Source organism: Branchiostoma floridae, chromosome 1, assembly GCF_000003815.2.
Source record: "Branchiostoma floridae strain S238N-H82 chromosome 1, Bfl_VNyyK, whole genome shotgun sequence".
Classification (NCBI taxonomy): Eukaryota; Metazoa; Chordata; class Leptocardii; order Amphioxiformes; family Branchiostomatidae; genus Branchiostoma; species Branchiostoma floridae.
The window spans coordinates 20,540,639-20,560,303 of NC_049979.1; the positions used below are offsets into that span (position 1 = coordinate 20,540,639).

The 19,665-nt window shown below is 42.8% G+C and overlaps 4 protein-coding genes across 4 annotated transcripts; 1 reads left to right on the forward strand and 3 right to left on the reverse strand.

Moving 5' to 3' along the window:
- The first annotated feature begins 1,160 nt into the window (after positions 1–1,160).
- LOC118413908 (crk-like protein) lies at positions 1,161–5,836 on the forward strand. The gene is given in 4 exon segments (XM_035817587.1): positions 1,161–1,231; positions 1,438–1,528; positions 4,361–4,740; positions 4,742–5,836. Coding segments are annotated over 4 exon segments (771 nt in total). The 3' UTR covers positions 4,971–5,836.
- A 2,718-nt stretch (positions 5,837–8,554) lies between these two features.
- On the reverse strand, positions 8,555–15,350 carry LOC118426487 (F-box only protein 48-like). Its single transcript, XM_035835930.1, has 4 exons — positions 15,188–15,350; positions 10,812–10,937; positions 10,041–10,202; positions 8,555–9,627 (listed from the first exon to the last, which is right to left on the reverse strand). The coding sequence occupies exons 2-4, from the start codon at positions 10,914–10,916 to the stop codon at positions 9,466–9,468; spliced, it is 429 nt and encodes a 142-aa protein (XP_035691823.1). The 5' UTR covers positions 10,917–10,937; positions 15,188–15,350; the 3' UTR covers positions 8,555–9,465.
- Positions 15,351–17,231: 1,881 nt separating this feature from the next.
- Positions 17,232–18,118, reverse strand: LOC118429364 (histamine N-methyltransferase B-like). The gene is made up of 2 exons (XM_035839845.1): positions 17,864–18,118; positions 17,232–17,729 (listed from the first exon to the last, which is right to left on the reverse strand). Exons 1-2 carry the CDS (start codon positions 18,096–18,098, stop codon positions 17,365–17,367), a joined length of 600 nt encoding a protein of 199 aa, XP_035695738.1. The 5' UTR covers positions 18,099–18,118; the 3' UTR covers positions 17,232–17,364.
- Positions 18,119–18,400: 282 nt separating this feature from the next.
- LOC118414048 (histamine N-methyltransferase-like) lies at positions 18,401–18,927 on the reverse strand. Its single transcript, XM_035817839.1, has 2 exons — positions 18,675–18,927; positions 18,401–18,543 (listed from the first exon to the last, which is right to left on the reverse strand). Exons 1-2 carry the CDS (start codon positions 18,862–18,864, stop codon positions 18,401–18,403), a joined length of 333 nt encoding a protein of 110 aa, XP_035673732.1. The 5' UTR covers positions 18,865–18,927.
- Positions 18,928–19,665: the final 738 nt, after the last annotated feature.

Consider the following 19,665-nt stretch of genomic DNA (forward strand, 5'->3'; position numbering starts at 1 on the left):
TCTGCTTGGAGAGTAACAATGTATGGCAAACTGCGTATAACTTACAACTACAAACTACTGACATAAGTATACTAACCTAACATAATAGAAAATATGTCGGCATAGTGTATTTCACATTGATAAAGCACTACTTCTCTTTTGCATAGCTATAGCATTATATATATATTGGCCTAGGTGGACAGATATGGAGTCGGGACATGATAGAAGTACATGGAATATTTCTCTGCTTGTTTTAGGTAATGTTGTTCCGTTGTTATACATGGTCAATAACTTTTTCCTTTCTTCATTGTAATAAGGACATATCGTCAGGAAATGATATTCATCTTCAATACTGTCTTTGCAAATGGGACACATTCTCTTTTCGAATATGTTGCCAGTTTACTAAAGTTTCTTATCTTTTGTCTCCAGTTCGAAAGAAATGTGTCCTTTAGGCGTTCCTTAAACATGTTTCCAAAATATTTGGCATCGACATTAGGGTTTAGCCAAATATTTTGGAAACCATGTCTGCACAGTATATCTTGTACATGTGTAATCCATTCATGTTCTTGTATAACAGCTATGTCGTATGCTTTCTTAATCAGTCGTGTCTGGGTGTCTATATACAGTGGAAACATACCTAGTTCGCCCAGTACGGCAGCATTCACAGAACTTCTAGGAACACTAAGCAATATCTTGCAGTAGTTAAGCAGTACATGTTCTAGATCGGGAATCTCGTAAGAAATATTAGGCTGCTCTAGTGTTACATTCTGATTTCCAAGGGCGTCTGATTGATATATAATATTCAGTTTGTCAGTATACTTCCTGAATCGAACAAGAACAGGACGGGTAGATGATGTATCCGATTTCTTACCAACACGTGTAGCTTTAAGTATATTTATACCTGGTCCCAGTATCGGGGAAATGATGTTTGAGACTGTATCTCTAACACTAAGTTCATTCGGATATTCCTCTATTCCTTTTAGAATGAGCTCTTTGCCTTGAGCGTTTGTTCCAAGTATTTCTCGCAGTAGAGCAAGATCGGCTTTACTAGGCTATCAAATTAATCCAGGGCAAGAGATATTGAGGGATTATGATTTGATACCAGCAATGATTTAAGTTTAAGGATGCTCGCATATAGCTTTTACTCTAAGTTGTTTATTGGCACGGTGAAGTGATCCTAAATGAGCGTGCTGAAGTACGTCATAGTTGCTTGCAGTACGGCCCGACTCAACTATGACGTTCTAACTTCGAGGTGCGAGTCCTTATACATGTTACTAAGGAATGTATAAGGATATATCATAAAAATGATGCATTATGAAAGTTAGATCCTGATATCTGCACAATGAGTATTTACGTTTCCCACTAGCCTTGGACATTTTGCCTCAAGTCAATTAGTGAAGGACAGGTGAAAAGGTTAGATAGCATCTACAGATCACGTGTGACAGGTTAACCGGTTAGACAGCATTTGCAGATCACGTGTGACCCGGGGTTACTGGTCAGCGCTGCAATCTTGAAGATCTCTAACACTGTCACCAATGTTGTGTCACAGGTGAGAACATATTTACTGTACAGATTCTTGGTGAAGGAATGAAGGATGTCTTCCGTCGCTGTGAACAGGGTTTGAAAAGTTTCAGAGCATGCATGTTATTACATAATGTATAAGTAGCTCAGTTTTTAGAAAGGCTATACTGATGTCTCGACCAAAACCGCACCCTCAAGGCATTCTTCTGGTTTTCAAAATGGCGATGCACTGGAATGTTTTTAAAAAAAATTGTTCTCAGTGTAGTATATTTTGGGGAGAATATTTGTAACGTTATGTGTCCCGGTGAGGTATAAATTGGTGGGGTAAGACGTTGTAATTGTAGTCCAGCTACAGTCAAACCTGCCCAAGCGACCACCTCTACTTAGCGACCAACTGGCCATTACGACCGATTTTTCTCGGCCCCCCAAATTTTCCCCATTGACGTAAGCATTAAAGCGACCTCTTCACAACGACCACCTGGCCAACGGGACCCCGACCGAGACCAAATCCCTGACATAACGACCACGTCACTTTCAACCTTGAGGCGTCATCGATTTTCAATGATAACTTTGTGCGATTTTGTGCCGAATTCGGCCAGTTTGCGTCATATTTTGACTACTAATTACGGTGTTATGTTCAAAATAAAGATGCGTGTGCTTGCTATTTGCCATTAAACACAAAGGAAACCATTTAAACTATGCATCGGGCATGTTGTGAGTCGATACTCTTCTAACCGACTACCTGTCCAAATCGACCGCTTTTGACCGATCCCCCAGGTGGTCGTATTGGGCAGGTTTTACTGTATTTCGCAGTATGGCCGAAAATACGTAGTTTGGGTTATTACTAGATGTGTTTATGCAATCTCTCGCTGGCGGGGTTTAATGTCGAGCGGTAGCTGTCGGACTCGGAGAGCAATTTAGTCAGGCCATGATTCATGATTACGACTTAGTTGAGTCAGACCGTATTTCAGGCAACTACGAAGTACTTGGGAAATTTAAGTCGTATTAGAGCCAGTTGTGTGAACTACCTTGAAGTTAGTTGAAGTTGTCAAACTACGTCGTAGTTGACTGAAGCGCGCCGTAGCTCAGTTTTGACCGGAGTAGAAAACCATAGACGTTGTAGTCCAACTTTGTCGCAGTATGGCTGAAAATACGTAGTTGGGGTTATTACATTTTGCACTAGACGTGTTTACACAATCTCTCACTGGCTGGGTTTAATGAGTGGCGGTTACTGTCATTTTCTGGACACACCAAAATGGCAGGGTTGGACTAGTCCACTAGCCTGATTATATATCCCGGGCAGGTAAAAGTGCTGATCGAGGAAGTGCATTTCCTACCCCACTTGCCTAATCGGGCAAGTAAGATTTTCCATGAATGATATATTGATATACTTATTACTTTTCACAGTCATTGCATGATCAAGCATTGGTCAACACAGAAAAATATATAGAGACAATTATCAAAGAATTCTATTGCTGGAAGTGAAAATACACAGAAAAGTGTTGTTTTTTTTAATTTTGGGCAAGTGAAGCGTATGTTTGGGCAAGTAAGTTTTTTTTTAATTTTATGCACTTGCCTGACATGACAAGTGAATTTTAGAAAACTTGTTAAACCCTGAAATGAATTAGAGTGTGCAAATAAAATCTAAAAATGTAAAAACAAAAGTTGAGTCATTGTGAAATCTAAGTGGCCAAGATGGTTGAACAAATAACTGTAATAACAGAACATGGTATGCCAGTAATGCCACACCTTTACATACTTTGTTTTTGTAATTTCACATCTTCTTTGACTTTTAAATTGATTTGGATAGTCTGCACCACTACTATCAACTTTCCACTATTACTTTGCAACTCTCTATACTAGTATTGCATAAAACTAGTATCATTTTGCATCTTTTTTTAACGATTAACAGTACTAGATTTGACTTTGCCTTGACTTTTACTAGAGTCAATTCCAAGTCACCGAGATGGTTTTGAAATAATATTTGTAATAAGTTTGAACTATTTTGAGTAAAAGAACATTTCAGTCACTAAAGTTCGAAATTGTTGAAACATTTCAAAATGAAAGTTTAAACATGTTTGAACCTTTTTATATTTGTTGGAACATTTGGGAAAGTAATGATATCAATATCTCTTTATTTAGAACAATTTTCAAACATCTATGTGTTTTTGTTATTGTTCCAACATGTTCCAACATTTTGTGTCATTTTTTCCCTCCATAAAAACTTTTATTGCCCCCATAAACAAAGCTGCTAAGCTTGGTCCTTTGTTTGGCTCTTGTATTTTTAGATTTTCTTTAGTATATACTGGTGAGTCTTTTGTGAGAAGGTGGCAGACAGACATAATTTCCTGCACTTGGCAGGGATGTGTGAATTGCCCTCTTCCCAGCCCACTGACCCAGTTTCATCATTTTGTTTCTATGTTCGAACATGTGATCACAAATGATGCATCTATGTTGGAACAGTTTAGAAACTAACAGAAATAATATATTTGACGTTAGAAATGTTTCTAACATGTTTGAATACTATAGAAATATTTAGAACGTCACATAGATGTTATAAATAGTTCTAAACAGTTATTTATCACAGTTAGATTGTTACAAAGATTTCCAAAATGTTAGAACATAAGGCAAAAAACACCTTCTCGGTAATATGGAATCGACTCTAGTACAGTTTCAAACTTTTTTGAAATGTACAAAAATTGGTGAAAATATCGCTAGCGGACATTATAAAAGCTGACGGCAGAGAACCTCAATTTGACTGTATTGACAATATGACACAAAATAAAACTGAGAGCGCCAAAAAATAAAAGTTTTGTTTTCATGAAGATTTTTGACAGTTCTCCTTTTGTTTTCACTACAGGTGAGTGAAAATAACAAAGTCAGTCACTACATCATCAACAAGCAGCCAGGCGGTTTTGAAATTGGCGACCAGGATTTCGTGGACCTCCCATCTCTCCTAGACTTCTACAAGATTCACTACCTGGATACGACGACGTTGATGGAACCCTGTCCGAAGAACGCACCGGCCCCGCCCCAGATCAACACTTCGACGCTTCAGGAGGAACAGGTACGCGCTGTCTACAACTTCCCCGGAAACGATCAAGAAGACCTTCCCTTCAAAAAGGGCGACATTCTAACCATAATCAAGAAGGTTGAAGAGGATTGGTGGATGGCCCGCGACTCGATGGGAAAGGTGGGCATGATCCCTGGGAAGTATGTCGAGCGGTACACCCCTCCGGGCGAAACGGCGCAACATTCCCGTTAAGGCTCGCGTGATTCAGCAGAGGATACCGAACGCTTACGACCAGACTGCGCTGAAGCTCGACGTCGGAGACATTGTCACAGTCACGAAAAGAAACCTCAACGGCCAATGGGAGGGGGAACTGGACGTCAAGGTGGGACACTTTCCCTTCACGCACGTGAAAGTCATCGACCCAAACGACCCAGACGACAACGAGGTACCGTCGTGAAAAACACGGACATTTAGTCAGAAACTAGATTCAAAAGTAACGGAACAAATACAGAAAACATCAGATTTGTTGTCCGTGGTACTGAAGAGTCATCACACGGCAAAACGCTTCCCGAGATGGATTTTATTCTGTATTTCTGATAGTTTGAATGCAATGCTGTAATGGCTAACGCACACACCATGCACGTCAAAAACATGGAGGTAAATAAAGATGAACATTAGCGTTGTGGTTTACACATATCGTCTGTTTCTTTTGATGACGTTGTATCCATACATTTTCATGTTCTCATTTTACATGGGCCTCATTACTCTGTCACAGTCTGTGAGACTTCAGTGCAGGCTATTAAAGCAGATGAAATAGAAGGTTTACCCACGCTATATTTCTAGAATTATCACAATCATTACCGAGAAATGTTGAATCCCTTGCTATGGCTCACTCGGCGTGTGCATCAAAAAACACGTGTACATATTGAAATGACAATTCCCCAACCGTGACTTCGCCCAGAAAACGATCTTTGACGTCCCCACTCCGAGACCAACTGGGTTGTACATGTACAAGCACGGAGATTCGTGATCAGTTTTCTGATTATGGTACGTGACAATACTACATGATGTCTGACTCAGAAGCAGACAAAATTGAGACTCTAGAAGGTTTGTATGTATATCAAAGCCTAGGGCTACTCTTCTTTGTACATGTCTACGATGAATGACGAACTAATGAACTGGTTCTAGGCTTCTTAAACTTTTACTATGTGTAGTATAAGTCAATTAGACTCAGGATCACACTAATCTTTAGTGCATTGTTCAACTAAGAACCAAGCAAACAACAAACGAAACATGCCTTGTAATAAACCAGATCACACGCTATATACAGCTTTTTGACGATATGCTTTCAAGCAAGCTACCAAAATGTACACATCTAAAAGATTTAAGTAGAGTTTACATGCATTTCCAAGGACGTTGCTGCACACTTATCAGGATGACCCCGCCTGTTGTTGAACTTAGCGATTCTGTAAACACCTGGTAAATCCTATCGCGTGAAACGCCAAGCTGAGCCTATTTCGTGTTGATCATACTTAGATGAAGGTCTTGTGCGCGCGTGCCTGCTCTTCAGTCAAATAGGTCAGTCACTCACAGCTGCATGTGCTAAACTCCTTTCGGTACGCAGGCAGCTAGAGTTTGCTAAGTTGGTGACACGATAACGTGAAGTCTGCTGGACATTTAGATGTCTAAGATTCAGTGACCTCCTTCAGAGTTGGCATAATAAGCAGAGTTTTCTGTTATTGGTGGTGTGGTCTGGTGGACATTTAGCTGTCCGTGATCGGTGCTGTAAGCAGAATTCGCTATTGGTGGCGTGATCTGGTGCTGAGCAATGTTACTTTGATCTAAACTGTGACGTATGTTAACACCATTGCAGTGACTGCAGCACATGTTGTAATTCATCCCGAGACAAGCGATGAGCATCAAAGTTAGCAAGATTCCGAGTACGATGAGGACGATGTGAAGAATTGAAAGTTGTTGTCTCTCTTGTACACTTGGTGGAACGATAGTTAAGATGTCGTCGGGATACGATTCCTCGGTTACTTCACTCCGCACTTCAGTTTCCTCAGCTTTCGTTTCAGAGCCATTGGCAGCAAATGTACCATTTCCAAAGTTCTTCAGTTTGTCCGTATTGAACATGACTACAGCAGTTGTGGTAGTTACGGCTCTGGGGGTAGACTGTTGTTCTTCACAATCTACCAGGTGACTAGGTATGTCTGTCAAGGGAACCGTCTGTAGGTGACTAGGCAGGACGCAGGACATGGGACAAGCTGTATGCTTTAGGTTTTCAGCAAGAAAACATGCAGAACATGACTTGCAACAGTCGTCACCTCTCCCCTCACAGCGATGTAGACACTTCATCTTGTCAATCAGCCAGGAGAGGTGGCAGTCACAGTGAAACGGGTTTCCGCAGACGGCTGCCCAGGTCATCTGTGGCCATCCCAGCTCTTTTTGAGAGAAAGACGCGAGTCTATTGTAACTTAGGTCGACACTTATCAGCTTCGGGAGGTGCTCAATGACAACGTCAAGCCTTACGTACTGTAGTCGATTGTCCGAGAGATAAAGATTCACCAACGCCGGCAAGTTACGTAGAGATTCCCAGGCCAAGAATTCAATTAAATTCTTGTCTAGGTCCAAATCGCGCAACGTTGGCAGAGGTGGCAGGTACGTAACGTTCCTGATGTCATTGTAAGAGACTTCGAGTTTGCTGGTGTTGGGTGGTATTTCATCAGGCAACGCCGTGAGAGCCATGTCGTTACATTTTATTGACGGTCCGAAGTACCTGTCCGCGATTTCACACTCCGTTGGTAAACAAAGACACCTTGGGCATAGCGATCCCAAAGCAACGAGCAAAAACAATCCAGTCGCCACGAACTTCATGTTTAGCCGTGTGGAGCAGCTATGAGACTGACGACTCGGTGAGGAATTGAGCGCCTTCTGTCTGAAGCAAATGTCAGTGAGCGTGTATGAATTCATTTATGTAATGTTGTAGGCATGTTAACGGGGTATTTTTGCATATGCAGGTCCACAACTGATATTATGCAGCAGCAGCATGTGAACTTGTGAGGATTACAAAGAAGCTAAATTAGAATTGTTTCCGTCGCCATGGCATGTACCGATTTCTTTTTGGAGAGGTCCCTTTTAGAATTTAATATTTCATGATACTTACAGGTCAATTGTCATGGAGCACAACAAATGGATTGAAATTGTATTATGGTATGTAAGGAAGGATGCAAAAAAAGCCTGTTACCGTTGGTTTAAACAAAGCAAAGATACCATGCCGGGTATTCGGAGACCAAATTAATAGTTCTGCTTCGTTTCTTAGGTATGCCGCTTCCAGTTGAAAGATTGTGCAGCAAATGCAATGTCCGACGCCGAATATAATAGTGCACTGCCCAGATATTATGGGCAGTCAACTGCAGACGTATTGACTTCTCTCCTCTGCTCTTTCGCCCAGAAATAGTCTTTGTCGCCCCCACCTCCAGACGAATCTGAGATATGCGAAAGGGCATCAAGGCTCCAGATTGGTTTTGTGATTACCTAGTGTGTTCACTAGTGTGGTTACTGCGTGATGTCTGCTTTCTAACTGAGTTGTTAACGGAAAGGCCATTTCTTTCCAAGTAGACTGATTTTCACCAAGTGTGACAAGATTATTTTATGTTTTCGGGACAGTGTGTTTGTGAACAGCACAACACGAGAAGTTGAGGGAACTTTATTTTCACACCACCTTGCAGGCAACAGCCTGAATTGTGTTGGCGTGTACACATAACAGCAGTATATTATTAAAATCAACATGGGATATATATGTGATATATTTCATATATTTGCAGCTTTCCTGGTTGCATTTAGGTTAATAAGGCTTACATCTTCCTATATTGATAATGCAAATTAGGTATATATCAATCATTGCTATGTTTCTCTATCAACACACTTATTGTGCATATCCAGAAAGGCGCTTGTTCACGTGAATAAACAAAAGTTTGACCATCTGATGGATGATAGATTTCAGACTTTTCAAACAGAAGAATGAGTTGAACTCATATATGCTAAAAGACAAATGACATGAAGCAGCTTTATTGAATTACAGCATCATCATTGTCCTTGATGTTATATACAAAATGTGCAATTTTCTCATATGTAATCTGAGTCACATGAAAGCTATTTAGTATATTTGGTACTAGACAGATATCTTCGTTTTCACTTTGACAAGAATCACCCTGACACTGCTATTGGCAACCTTGCATACAGCTGATTTATAAGTTGTTGAAACGTATTGGATACCACCTGTGGTATAACACACCAATAAAATAGGTTAAAATGCTGTTTTTACTATCTTTTTAGTAAATGAACAGCTGCAGAATATACATAATTCTTGTTATATTCAACAGGCAAAATAGATTATATACATGTACATGTAATAGACATATATTCGAAACTTGTAAAATATTCTTTAAAACGGCTTCTCTTAATTGCAAAATACTTGTCATCTCACCTCACCTCATTTGTTCTACTGTTTATAAAAGATGTTCCTTCAAGTATGCTATTATGCACAATTCCCATATAGCCTCTATTCTTATCCTTATTCCATAATTCTGTATACTTGTATACCATAGCACTATATTCTGATTTGCTGTACTTACATGTACTGGTACACATGAGACAAACAGCCCTGCAAAATGGGCTAACATAAAACTTTCCTGTTAATATCATATCCTATCATGGAAGACATGATGTTGACATCTTCCTAATGCTTGACCTTCCAAATGTCAATCCAAATCAGTACCGGTAATACCAGTTGAAGGGTAAAAAATTCCATCATTGCAAGAGTAGGATGAGTGTAATCTCTAAGCAGTTCTAGTATAATCTGCAAAAGAGATGCAACAAATATATGTACAAAAAATAGTTGAACCACACATCTGCTTGGCTTGCAGGTGAAGGTACAGGTATTCCCAGTTTTATCTGTCCAGCTCCAGCTGTAGAATCTCTCCCCAGGTGTCTGCATCCATCTCGCACATGCACCTGTCAGGTATGTCCTCATACGATGATGGCCGGCTGAAGAATCCCAGTCTCCACTGCCGCTGGATTCCCTTAGCACCGTAGTTCCTCATCACTGCCACCTGAACAACATCCACATGTTGTAAGATTTAATCTGATCATTTTTTCCCTTCACACATTTTGTCATAACCAGTAGGATTATATACTTTTTACCAAAAAGATGAATTCTAAGACGATGGAAACTGTCTTTCAAGTTAACATCATCATAGCAGAAAATAGGATGAAATATTGTCAAATATCTAGAACACAATCATCTGCCATAACAGAATAATTTTCTTCCTTATTCTATCCCTCTTCGTGTTAATGAATCATCACAACAGTCATTCACATTAAGTTATATATTACAACAGCAATACTTGAATGGCTATCTGCACAAGAACCTTTCAGTGTTTTTCACCCCCACACCTAACTCTTTGCCCCTAACTGATAATAATTTTAAAACATATAATAATAATAATAAAATAATGTCAGTTACCTTCCATGGTAACCCCTCTGCACGGTCCATCTCCACCAGTTGGGGGTCAACGTCCTGGCAGTTCTGACACACCTTCTTCCACAGCCAATCAGTGTCGCTGATGAACTCACACCAGGAGGAGCAGGTCTGCGCAGCACGGCACAGGCTGGGGACATCTAGTTGCTGTCGCGAGAAAGAAAGGAAAACTTCCATCCAAATCTGTTTTAAACCAGTATAACCAACCTTCGGCATAACACACCTTTCTGAGTCTATAGCCATTGTCAATGGCTATAGACTCAGAAAGGTGGCCCATTGACCCTCCAAGAGTTACATACAAGGGGTAAGCAATAAGTTTGTGGCCTCCCCCAGAAATTAAGTGTACAACTCAAATTCCAGGACAGGCAGTAACATAACGTTCAGACTTAAAATTTGGAGGATATTGATCACCACTCTACTTATATACTGGTAATCAAGTAACATAACCATTCAAAGGTGACAAACCCATAAAAAATTAGCTTAAACAATTGAGTTCATCTTTCTAGTGTTTTGTAACATTGTGACCATAATTCCATGAATGTTTCATTGGGTGATACTTGGAGCTAACAGACTATGTACCATTATGTCAGTAATCATTACAACTATGGCAAACCCCCCAAAAATGAAAAGTATGTGACTATGTATTAGATACCACAGGTCAAAACACACAGACATTTATAGATTAAAATTGTTATAAAAACACAATGATGATACATTGATTGTATGACATGTATTCCACACTTTCCCACAACTGACCTCCAAAACTGCCAGACCCATCTCTGGGGGTAGGCGGGTGATGGCATCTGTGCTGGCAGCTGTGGTATCTGACACCTGCCCACCTGATCCCTTCACATGCACCATGGCAGCAAAGTAGTACCTCACCTGGAGCATAGTATATACATATACATGTGTGCAAACCATTAGAATAAGCCAAACAATCTGGGTGGGTGGGTGAAATACTGGATAGAGTATATCAATGATGTAATTCTGTATTTGTAGGATAGTATGTTGAATTGGTGACGGTTGAAATGTGCAAAATGGTGGATAGATATTGATTGAGACTTAGACTTAGACTTAGGGGCTCCCGTGTCGTCCGACACATGAGGCAGTCAGGTTGGCCCAGCAAGCTCTGTCGGCAGCTATCCTCTGTATATCCCTCCAGCTGATGTTAGCTGTTTGTAGGTCTCTCTCGATGGTGTGCCTGTAATTCATCCTGGGGCGACCTCTACGTCTCTTTCCCCGTGGTGCCCAGTGCATAACTTGGTATGCCAGTCTGTCTGGTGAGAGTCTCATGACATGGCCCAACCAGCTCAAGCGCCGCTTTCGGATTGTCACAGACACTGGTTTTTGGCTGGTCCTAGCTCTTACTTCAGTGTTGGGTATGAAGTCATCCCATCTGATGCCTAGTATCTTCCTTAGGCATTTATTGTCGAAGACATCTAGTTTCTTTTCTTGGCTTGACTTCATGTGCCATGTTTCGCATCCGTAAAGTAGGGTAGAGAGAACATTGCTGTTATAGAATCGCAGTTTAGTTCCCAGGGAGAGCTTCTTGCTAGACCACAGCTTGCCAAGCTGGTTGAAAGCAGCTGAGGCCTTCCCTAGCCTGCAGTCTAGTTCCTTGTCCATGTCCCCTCTGTTGTTCATGGAGCTGCCTAAGTAAGTAAAGTTCTCCACCACTTCCACTTCATTGTTGTCAATGATCACACTTGTGGGAGGGGGGTGCGTCCCTACTAACATGTTCTTGGTCTTTTTGGCACTAATGGTGAGTCCAATACTGCCTGCAGATGAGCCTATGTCCTCCACTAGGGGTTGTAGGTCCTGTGTGCGGTCTGCTAGAGCAGCTATATCATCAGCAAAGTCAAGATCTGCTAACTTTGTGTTCTGTATCCACTGAATCCCTTTCCCCTCTGTTGCTGTTGCAAGGACCCAGTCTATCGCCATGGCAAAAAGAATTGGAGACAACATGCATCCTTGGCGGACCCCGCTTACCACCTCAAACCATCCGCTGTATCCCTCACCCGTCCGCACGCAGCATTTTGAGTTGGTGTATATTTGTCTGATTGCGGAGATGAGTTTACTTGGGATGCCGTAGACATACATGATATTCCAGAGTGATGGTCTGTGGATGCTATCAAATGCCTTGGAGAAGTCAATGAAACTAATGGCCAGTGGAGTTTGCAGTTCTGTACAATTCTCGATGATACGTCGAAGGGTGAATATCTGTTCTGCACAGGACCTCTTTGGGCGGAATCCAGCTTGTTGTTCTCGTAGGACCTTGTCTACTGCATCTCTCATACGGTTCAGAATGCATGCAGTATACACCTTTCCCGGTATGGAAAGAAGCGTCACTCCCCTCCAGTTGTCACATTCTGCCAGGTTGCCCTTCTTTGGGATGCACACAACTGCTCCATTCTTCCAGTCCTCCGGCACTTCACCTGAATTCCAGGCCCGATTACAAAGTTGGCTCATCCATTTAACAACAGATTCGCCCCCTGCTTTGAGCATCTCCGCAGTAATGCCATCCATACCCGGAGACTTGTTGTTCTTCAGGGTCTTGATGGCTTCCTGTACCTCATCTTCTGTGAAGTCCCCTGTGTCAATGGGTAGGGGAAGTGATGGCTCGTCGAAGACTGTCGGTGGAGACGCAGGTTCCGGGCGGTTGAGGACTTCCTTGAAGTGTTCTGCCCACCTGTCAAGTTTGTCCTCCCCTTTCGACAACAGAGTTCCGTCCTTTGCCTTGACTGGGCCAGAGTGGGTTTTGGAGTTGCCAGTGATCTTCTTGGCTATCTGGTATACAGTTCGCATGTCATTACGAGCTGCTGCACCTTCCGCTTCTTCCGCCTGTCTATCCATCCACTCCCGTCTGTCTCTCTGGGCACTGCGCTTCACTTCCCTGTTCTTCTCCATGTACTCCTGGTGAACAGTGTTGTTACCTGGCTTATCCCTATGCCTCTTCTGGTGTAGGGCTTTTCTGTCACTTATTAACTTCCATGTGTGGTCGCTGATCCAAGCTTCTCTGAGGGATTTCTTGTAACCCAAGACTTCTTTCCCCGCTGTAGTCATTGCCTCCTTCAGCTCATCCCACCATACTGTTGACCCTGGGGGAGGGTCTGCTAGGACAGAGAACCGGTTCCTCAGAGAGGTCTCGAACTTCTCTTCAGTTGCAGGGTCTTTCAGTTTGCTGGTGTCAAACCGTTTCGGAAGTGATGTCTTCTTCTTTTGTTTCTTTAGTCTGATCTTCATTTTTGCAATAGAAAGGTAGTGATCGCTGCCGACATCCGCTCCTCTATACACCCGAACATCCTGTAGACACGGGGTCCTCCATCTTGGACCAATCGCTATATGGTCAATCTGTGTCCTCGTTTTGTGGTCATTAGACAACCAAGTTATCTTGTAGATGTCTTTGTGCTCAAAAAGTGATGAGCCAATCTTCATATTGTTCATTGAGCAAAACTGTATATATCTGTCCCCGTTGTCTGTGCGATTTCCAAAGGCGTGCGGACCCAAGGTGTGTTCAAAACCCTCTCTGCTTCCCCCAATCTGTGCATTCATATCTCCCATGATGACAAGGATGTCATGACGGGGGGTCTTGTCGACTAGGTCTTGTAGCTGTTCGTAGAAGGTGTCTTTGTGGATGTCGTCACGCTCGTTTGTTGGAGCATAGCATTGTACAATGGTAACCTTTGCGTGATTAGTTACAAATCTAGCAGTCAAAAGGCGCTCGTTTATGGGTGACCACTCCTCGAGAGCGTTGCTGGCTGGCTTATCCAGTACAAGAGCTACTCCATCTCTGTGAATACCGTCTTGTCTGCCGGAGAATAGTATGGTTTTGTCATCTGATACAAATTTGCCTGAGTCAGTCCAACGGACTTCGCTAAGGCCCAGGATGTTGAGATTGTATTCTTCCATTTCCTTGATGACCTGTGCTAGTTTGGACGCCTGGTAAAGTGTTCTCACATTCCAGTATCCAATGCGTGTAATTGATTTTGCAGTCAGAACTCTGGTCTTCGGGGCACCAGCTTCCCCACAGGGGCTTTCACTGGTGTCCGTCCTTCTGTCTCCGTCCGGAGACGACTGTCGTCCTGGCTGCTTCTGAGCTGCTGTATTCCTGACTGTTTTCGTAGCACTCAACTTTTACAGGAACAGGTCGCTGACCTGAAGCCAAACCTCGTCGTCTTCTATCCCGCTGACAGGAAGGCGGTGCTGTGTCCATCCTTTGGCGACTACCCAAGTTCCACCCCCTCATTCGAGGTTACAGAGTAGGAATGTGGCACCTACCCCAGGACTAGGAACTTGGTACATTCGGGCCTCTGCACCACGACAAGGCGGATGGACCGGGAGCCCCAGGTGTTCGGGCATCCCAGCAGAGGTATTGATTGAGATGTGTACTCTAAATGTCGATTTAAGAAGGAGAGCAGCAAATATACAAAAGTAGTGGTCTTCTCTAAGCACTGGAACAATAGTGATGAAGTGGTCGTCAGCACTGGAACACCAGTGCGGAACCCGCTACTTTTGTACACTTGCGGGAGAGCACATGCAAATCAATTCATTGCCTAACAAGAACCATATTTCTATAAGTTTTGGGACCCAACAAGGAGGTTTTATCTCCAGAAGACCTCTATGCTTGGACGCGACCCCGGCCACACCCACTTCATTCGATCGACTTATTTGGTGAAATAAATGGTACCAAAAACAGGCATCATCGTGAAAACAACTGGAAAATATTTCAGTTTACACTGAATCAAGATAAGACTCAAACGCGATGTTAGAAGTAGTTGTTGTTACCTTTTCCTAACAAACATAGATGAATGCCACGCCGCCAGCGATGCTCTCCGAATTTTTTCATGGTGCTACCATATTTTCCAAACAATTTTTAACACGAAAGTCTAAAGTTAACTCACTGTACGGACAAATGTATACTCTTCGTTCATAGCAGGTGAAGCTCAATTTCCAAGTTGCCACAAAGGAAGTGCAAAATGGAAAACAAAGGCGAACGGTGACCGAGATTTTGGCATGTTGCTCTTCTTCGAGCGAGCAGACGCCATTTTTAAAGGTCCGGATCGAGTAAACAAAAACACAAATTTCGACATCATTCCCCCACATCTTTAAGTTATGGCTTAACAATGACATACCTTTGTGAATTTCTAGCTCCTTGGTACGTTCTCCTTGTCGATTACTGTCAATTTTCGAGATGTCATGTAGAAAACAGCTCAAAACCTCAGCTGGTATGTTTGTACGCCCAGCAGACGCCAAAACAGCAGCTGACAACCTACCGCAAAGGCTTGTGGGAAATACCAGACGAGTCTATTGTTACACGGGGGTGTATTGGGAGGACGACGTCACTGTCGATTTCGACCTCCCGGCGGCTTCCATTGAACTACAGCAGAACTAGTCTCCAAGCAGACCCTACGGTGCCTTAGAAATAGTATCAAAGCTGGCAAAGGGAGATAGCCGGCTAAGGTAGTCAAACGGGCACCTGGTGCCGGTATACCAAGTCCCTGGGCAGCTTTGATATTATTTCTAAGGCACCGTAGGGTCTGCTTGGAGACTACAGCAGAACTTCAGTTTTCGCATCTTCTGTCCTGGACATGCTATGGTCTTCATTCTCAACCACCTTATGATAGCTTTGGAGGTCATGAACGAGGGGGTATTTCACACTTCTTACATGGGTACGTTAGTAAAGGTGGACGTCAACATGTAACGTTATGAATCATGTAAATATGGAAATCATTTGCATAAACTAAATACAAATTCTAGATACCAAAAAGAGGTATGAGGCCCTCGGTATAGGGGATGTACTATTTTAATCTGGTCCATGCTTTTTTTTTAATCGTTGCTGTCATAGTTCCTTGACCTGGAGTAAGTTACATCATACTACTTTACGAAAAGAATTACGAAGTAACGTTATTTTAAAACTATGTATATAAGACAGCTTCAAAAGTTATTAGAAAACAATGCAATTCTTGGTTTGCTATCATACCATTCATTCGAGATATGTAAGCTGGATGTTGTCAGATAGATAAAGAGATGCACACACCGATGTATTCTTGCTTTGTCTAGTCTCCAAGCAGACCCTACGGTGCCTTAGAAATAGTATCAAAGCTGGCAAAGGAGTATAGCCGGCCAAAGGGAGATAGCCGGCTAAGGTAGTCAAACGGGCACCGTAGGTGACCCGTGACGTGACTTCCCGTGAGACGGTGCAGGGGCGCACGAGCCATCCCAGGCCGGGAGGGCAATTAACACCTACTCGGCAAGCACAGTTTAATAGGCAACAAATAGATGCTAATAGCGTCAGATCAGCCCGACTGAGGGCAGACCCTGGTGCCGGTATACCAAGTCCCTGGGCAGCTTTGATATTATTTCTAAGGCACCGTAGGGTCTGCTTGGAGACTACAATTAATTACCATGTATCAACTAAGTCACTGATATATTCTTAAAAATGATCAGATCAGATCAAAAGATCATGTCGTCACCCGTGGTCACCATCAATATTGTACCTTTGTAAGAAACACCCATGGATACCTTCCTCGTTCCACTAACAATGAGAACATTCTTGGATGAGAACATACATGTTGGAAGAATATTCGGAACCAAACCTAATGATGATTAATAATCTACGCAATAAACGTAAGTGAAGTAAAGATCAATATCTGAAAACAAATATACCGTTACATATTACATCTCGTGATTAAAATTTGTACCAAGCAGAAGACGAATATGATGATAATAATAGTGGAATAATTACGACCCTATCAGACTACCCTCAGTGACGGACATTTATCACAAAGCAATGATTATCATAATAACATAAATGTAGATCCTAGAACCGTTGACTATGGTGACCTAATGCATGTTTCTTGCTTACTTATTTGTGTAAAATAACATATTATGTGGACTGGCCTTGCCAACAAGAACAATCAAGCGATCAGAAAAGGTACAAATCAGCCCAAAAGCCAACAATGTCCAGCTACCCAGAGGGTCTGCACAGGACACTACGCACAGTTTGAGATACCCGAGGTTGGGTACAGGCGCCGCTCAACTATCACACTGGCGCAACTTAAACTTAAACTCAGGTTGCACAACGCAATGAGACATTGTTTTCAGGAGACTGCACTGCGAGTGTCGTCTTTGGATCGACTTTGCTTACGCTATGTGCTAGTTTCGTGGAATATTTCGACATCTGTTTAAAAACATCAACCTTGCGTAAATATCTTGTTTCAATTTATGTGGTGCGTTGATCATGACAGACTGCAATGTATGAAAAATGCCCCAAAAGATAGACCTTTTAACACGAGGAAAGTATTCTTTTTTAATTCTGTGCAGTTTTACGGGCCATGATGGCCGTGCTGCCTACTTTGAAAAGAATTTTGCCATCAACCGATGACGAATGACGCAGACAATACTCCAAGACTGCCGATCTCATCTCGGGGTGTGCATAGACGTCCGACGTTTGCGTCAAAAAGTCGAGAATCAGTCTTCCCGCCTCCGAATCCTCCTTGTAGCACTCGGCAAGGTTGACGTCATGCTCGTCTTCAGCGATGACGTAACTGATGCCGCTGGATTCGAGCGATCGCGTGACGTCACCAGAAGAGCGAAGTGACGTCCTCAGACGATCGTCTCCATGCGGAAACCACTTCCATATTTCATGGAACAGCCTCCCCATGCCTCTTTTGTCTGTAAATGTACATATGCAAGTATGGTTAGTGCTTACTAGAATTGGGAACTAGAACATCTAGAGTAAGCAACGTTTTGAAAAGTGCTACTTTGTTCTTCAAATTTTGATGCAGCGTAATGATTTCTCAGCATACCCGAAAGAAGTAATGCAAACAGGTGGCCACCATCAGCCAGTTGTTCCCACATGTTCTGCAAGGTGACGTGGTGGTCGTCCACATGGTACAAAACTTGTACAGCATGGGCAAGGTCGAACTTCGTACCGTCAGAGTCAGAGAAGTACTCTTCCGCTGTCTGTTGGCGCCAGTCAAACTTCACGGCGCCGAGGATCGTGTCTTGTTGCGCCATAGCCTGGAGAATTATGTTTGACATTTTTAGGGGGAAAGATGCCCTGCCCCATACCCGACTGTGTGGAACCGACACAGCACTTAATTTACGAATAACACGAGTTGTTCCTTGATGATACTGGTATATCAGAAAGTGGACAAGCGCTTTCTCTTGAAAAATTGTCATACTGTATGTAACGTTAAGATAGGACAAAAAGATACCAAAAAATTAATACAAAAATATCTTGGTGACACTACGGAAGGATGCTGTAGTGCGGACCAGCACAAACAGAGAGTAACAATAGTTTTCAACAATATGCTTCCTTCTAAAACTAATGTCGCAACCAATTACGAGACGCCACTGAGATGTTCTTTAAGTTGCGACAACACCTTGAAATCTCTCAGCATTTCTCCTGATGGTTCCACGACTCTGTTGTACACACTGCTGCGGCTTTGCATGATCTTCTTCAGGATAACGCTGTCCGCTTCTCCTTAAAAAAGAAAAGTCCAACAAAGTATTTGACGGTAGCTGTGATTACGGTGTCAGATTGTTGTCTGACAATGCATTTGTACATACAAATGATAATATGACATTCTGCTACAGTAAAATATTTATTCTCACCTGATCCACTCCCGATACTGAGTACACGGACGTCGCCCCCCTCTTGTTGCGGAGTCGGTACTGGGATGTTGTTCTCCAAAAACTCTTCGTAGAAGCGGGGCCGTGCCGTCTCACACGCACCCATGAACACCTTGTAAGCGGCATCCCATCGCACCGGGGAGTCCTTGATCAGCCTTCCGACTTTCAGCATTTTTCTAATATAACAGATTGAGGGTATATACAGACTTTTGTTAGGACGGAATTCATGTGAATAAGTCAGAGGTCACACCAGGCGCAGTGCTCAAAGTCCATGTTGTAACAGTGGGGCTCAAGTTTATGTATACTTAACCTTGAGTCCCCCCAGACGCGTGTTACAGATGTTTGACCGTCAAATATTAGCCTTGCTGGTGGGGAAAACCTATTCGGGAAAGTTACGGAATCGTTCCACGGGAACCATCAAAAAACATCTATCTTCCAAGCAGAGGTTGGGATCCACTTTGTTTTTTGTCGGGCTTTCTACTTTGTCAGGTTTCTTTTGTCCGCTAGCCCTCATACCCCCCCCCCCCCACACACACACACACACACAACACAAACAAACATCTACCAACCAAACAAAGGTTGAGTTCCAGTTTGGTTAGACATTTCTACGCATTTTTGTCGGGCCCTCAACTTTGTCAACTCTTCCACCTACCACAGAGGCTTATGGGAAATGTCTGTGGGTGAGTCTGTGGGTCTGCGTTTCCGCATGTATATATGGTCAGCGTAACTTCAGAGGGTACATAGTGGCAGATTGCGATGATATTTCGGTGGATACGTCTTGGAGGACGAAGGTAGATTTCGGCCTCCCGGCGGCTTCCTTGGAACTACAGCAGAACTTCAGTTTTTGTACCTTTTGTCCTGGACATGCTATTGTCTCCATTCTTTAGCACCTTATGATAGCTTTTGATGTTGCAACAAAACCCCAAACAAGTCCCCAAATAAGGCCGTCATTCAACGTTGCCATAATTACTTG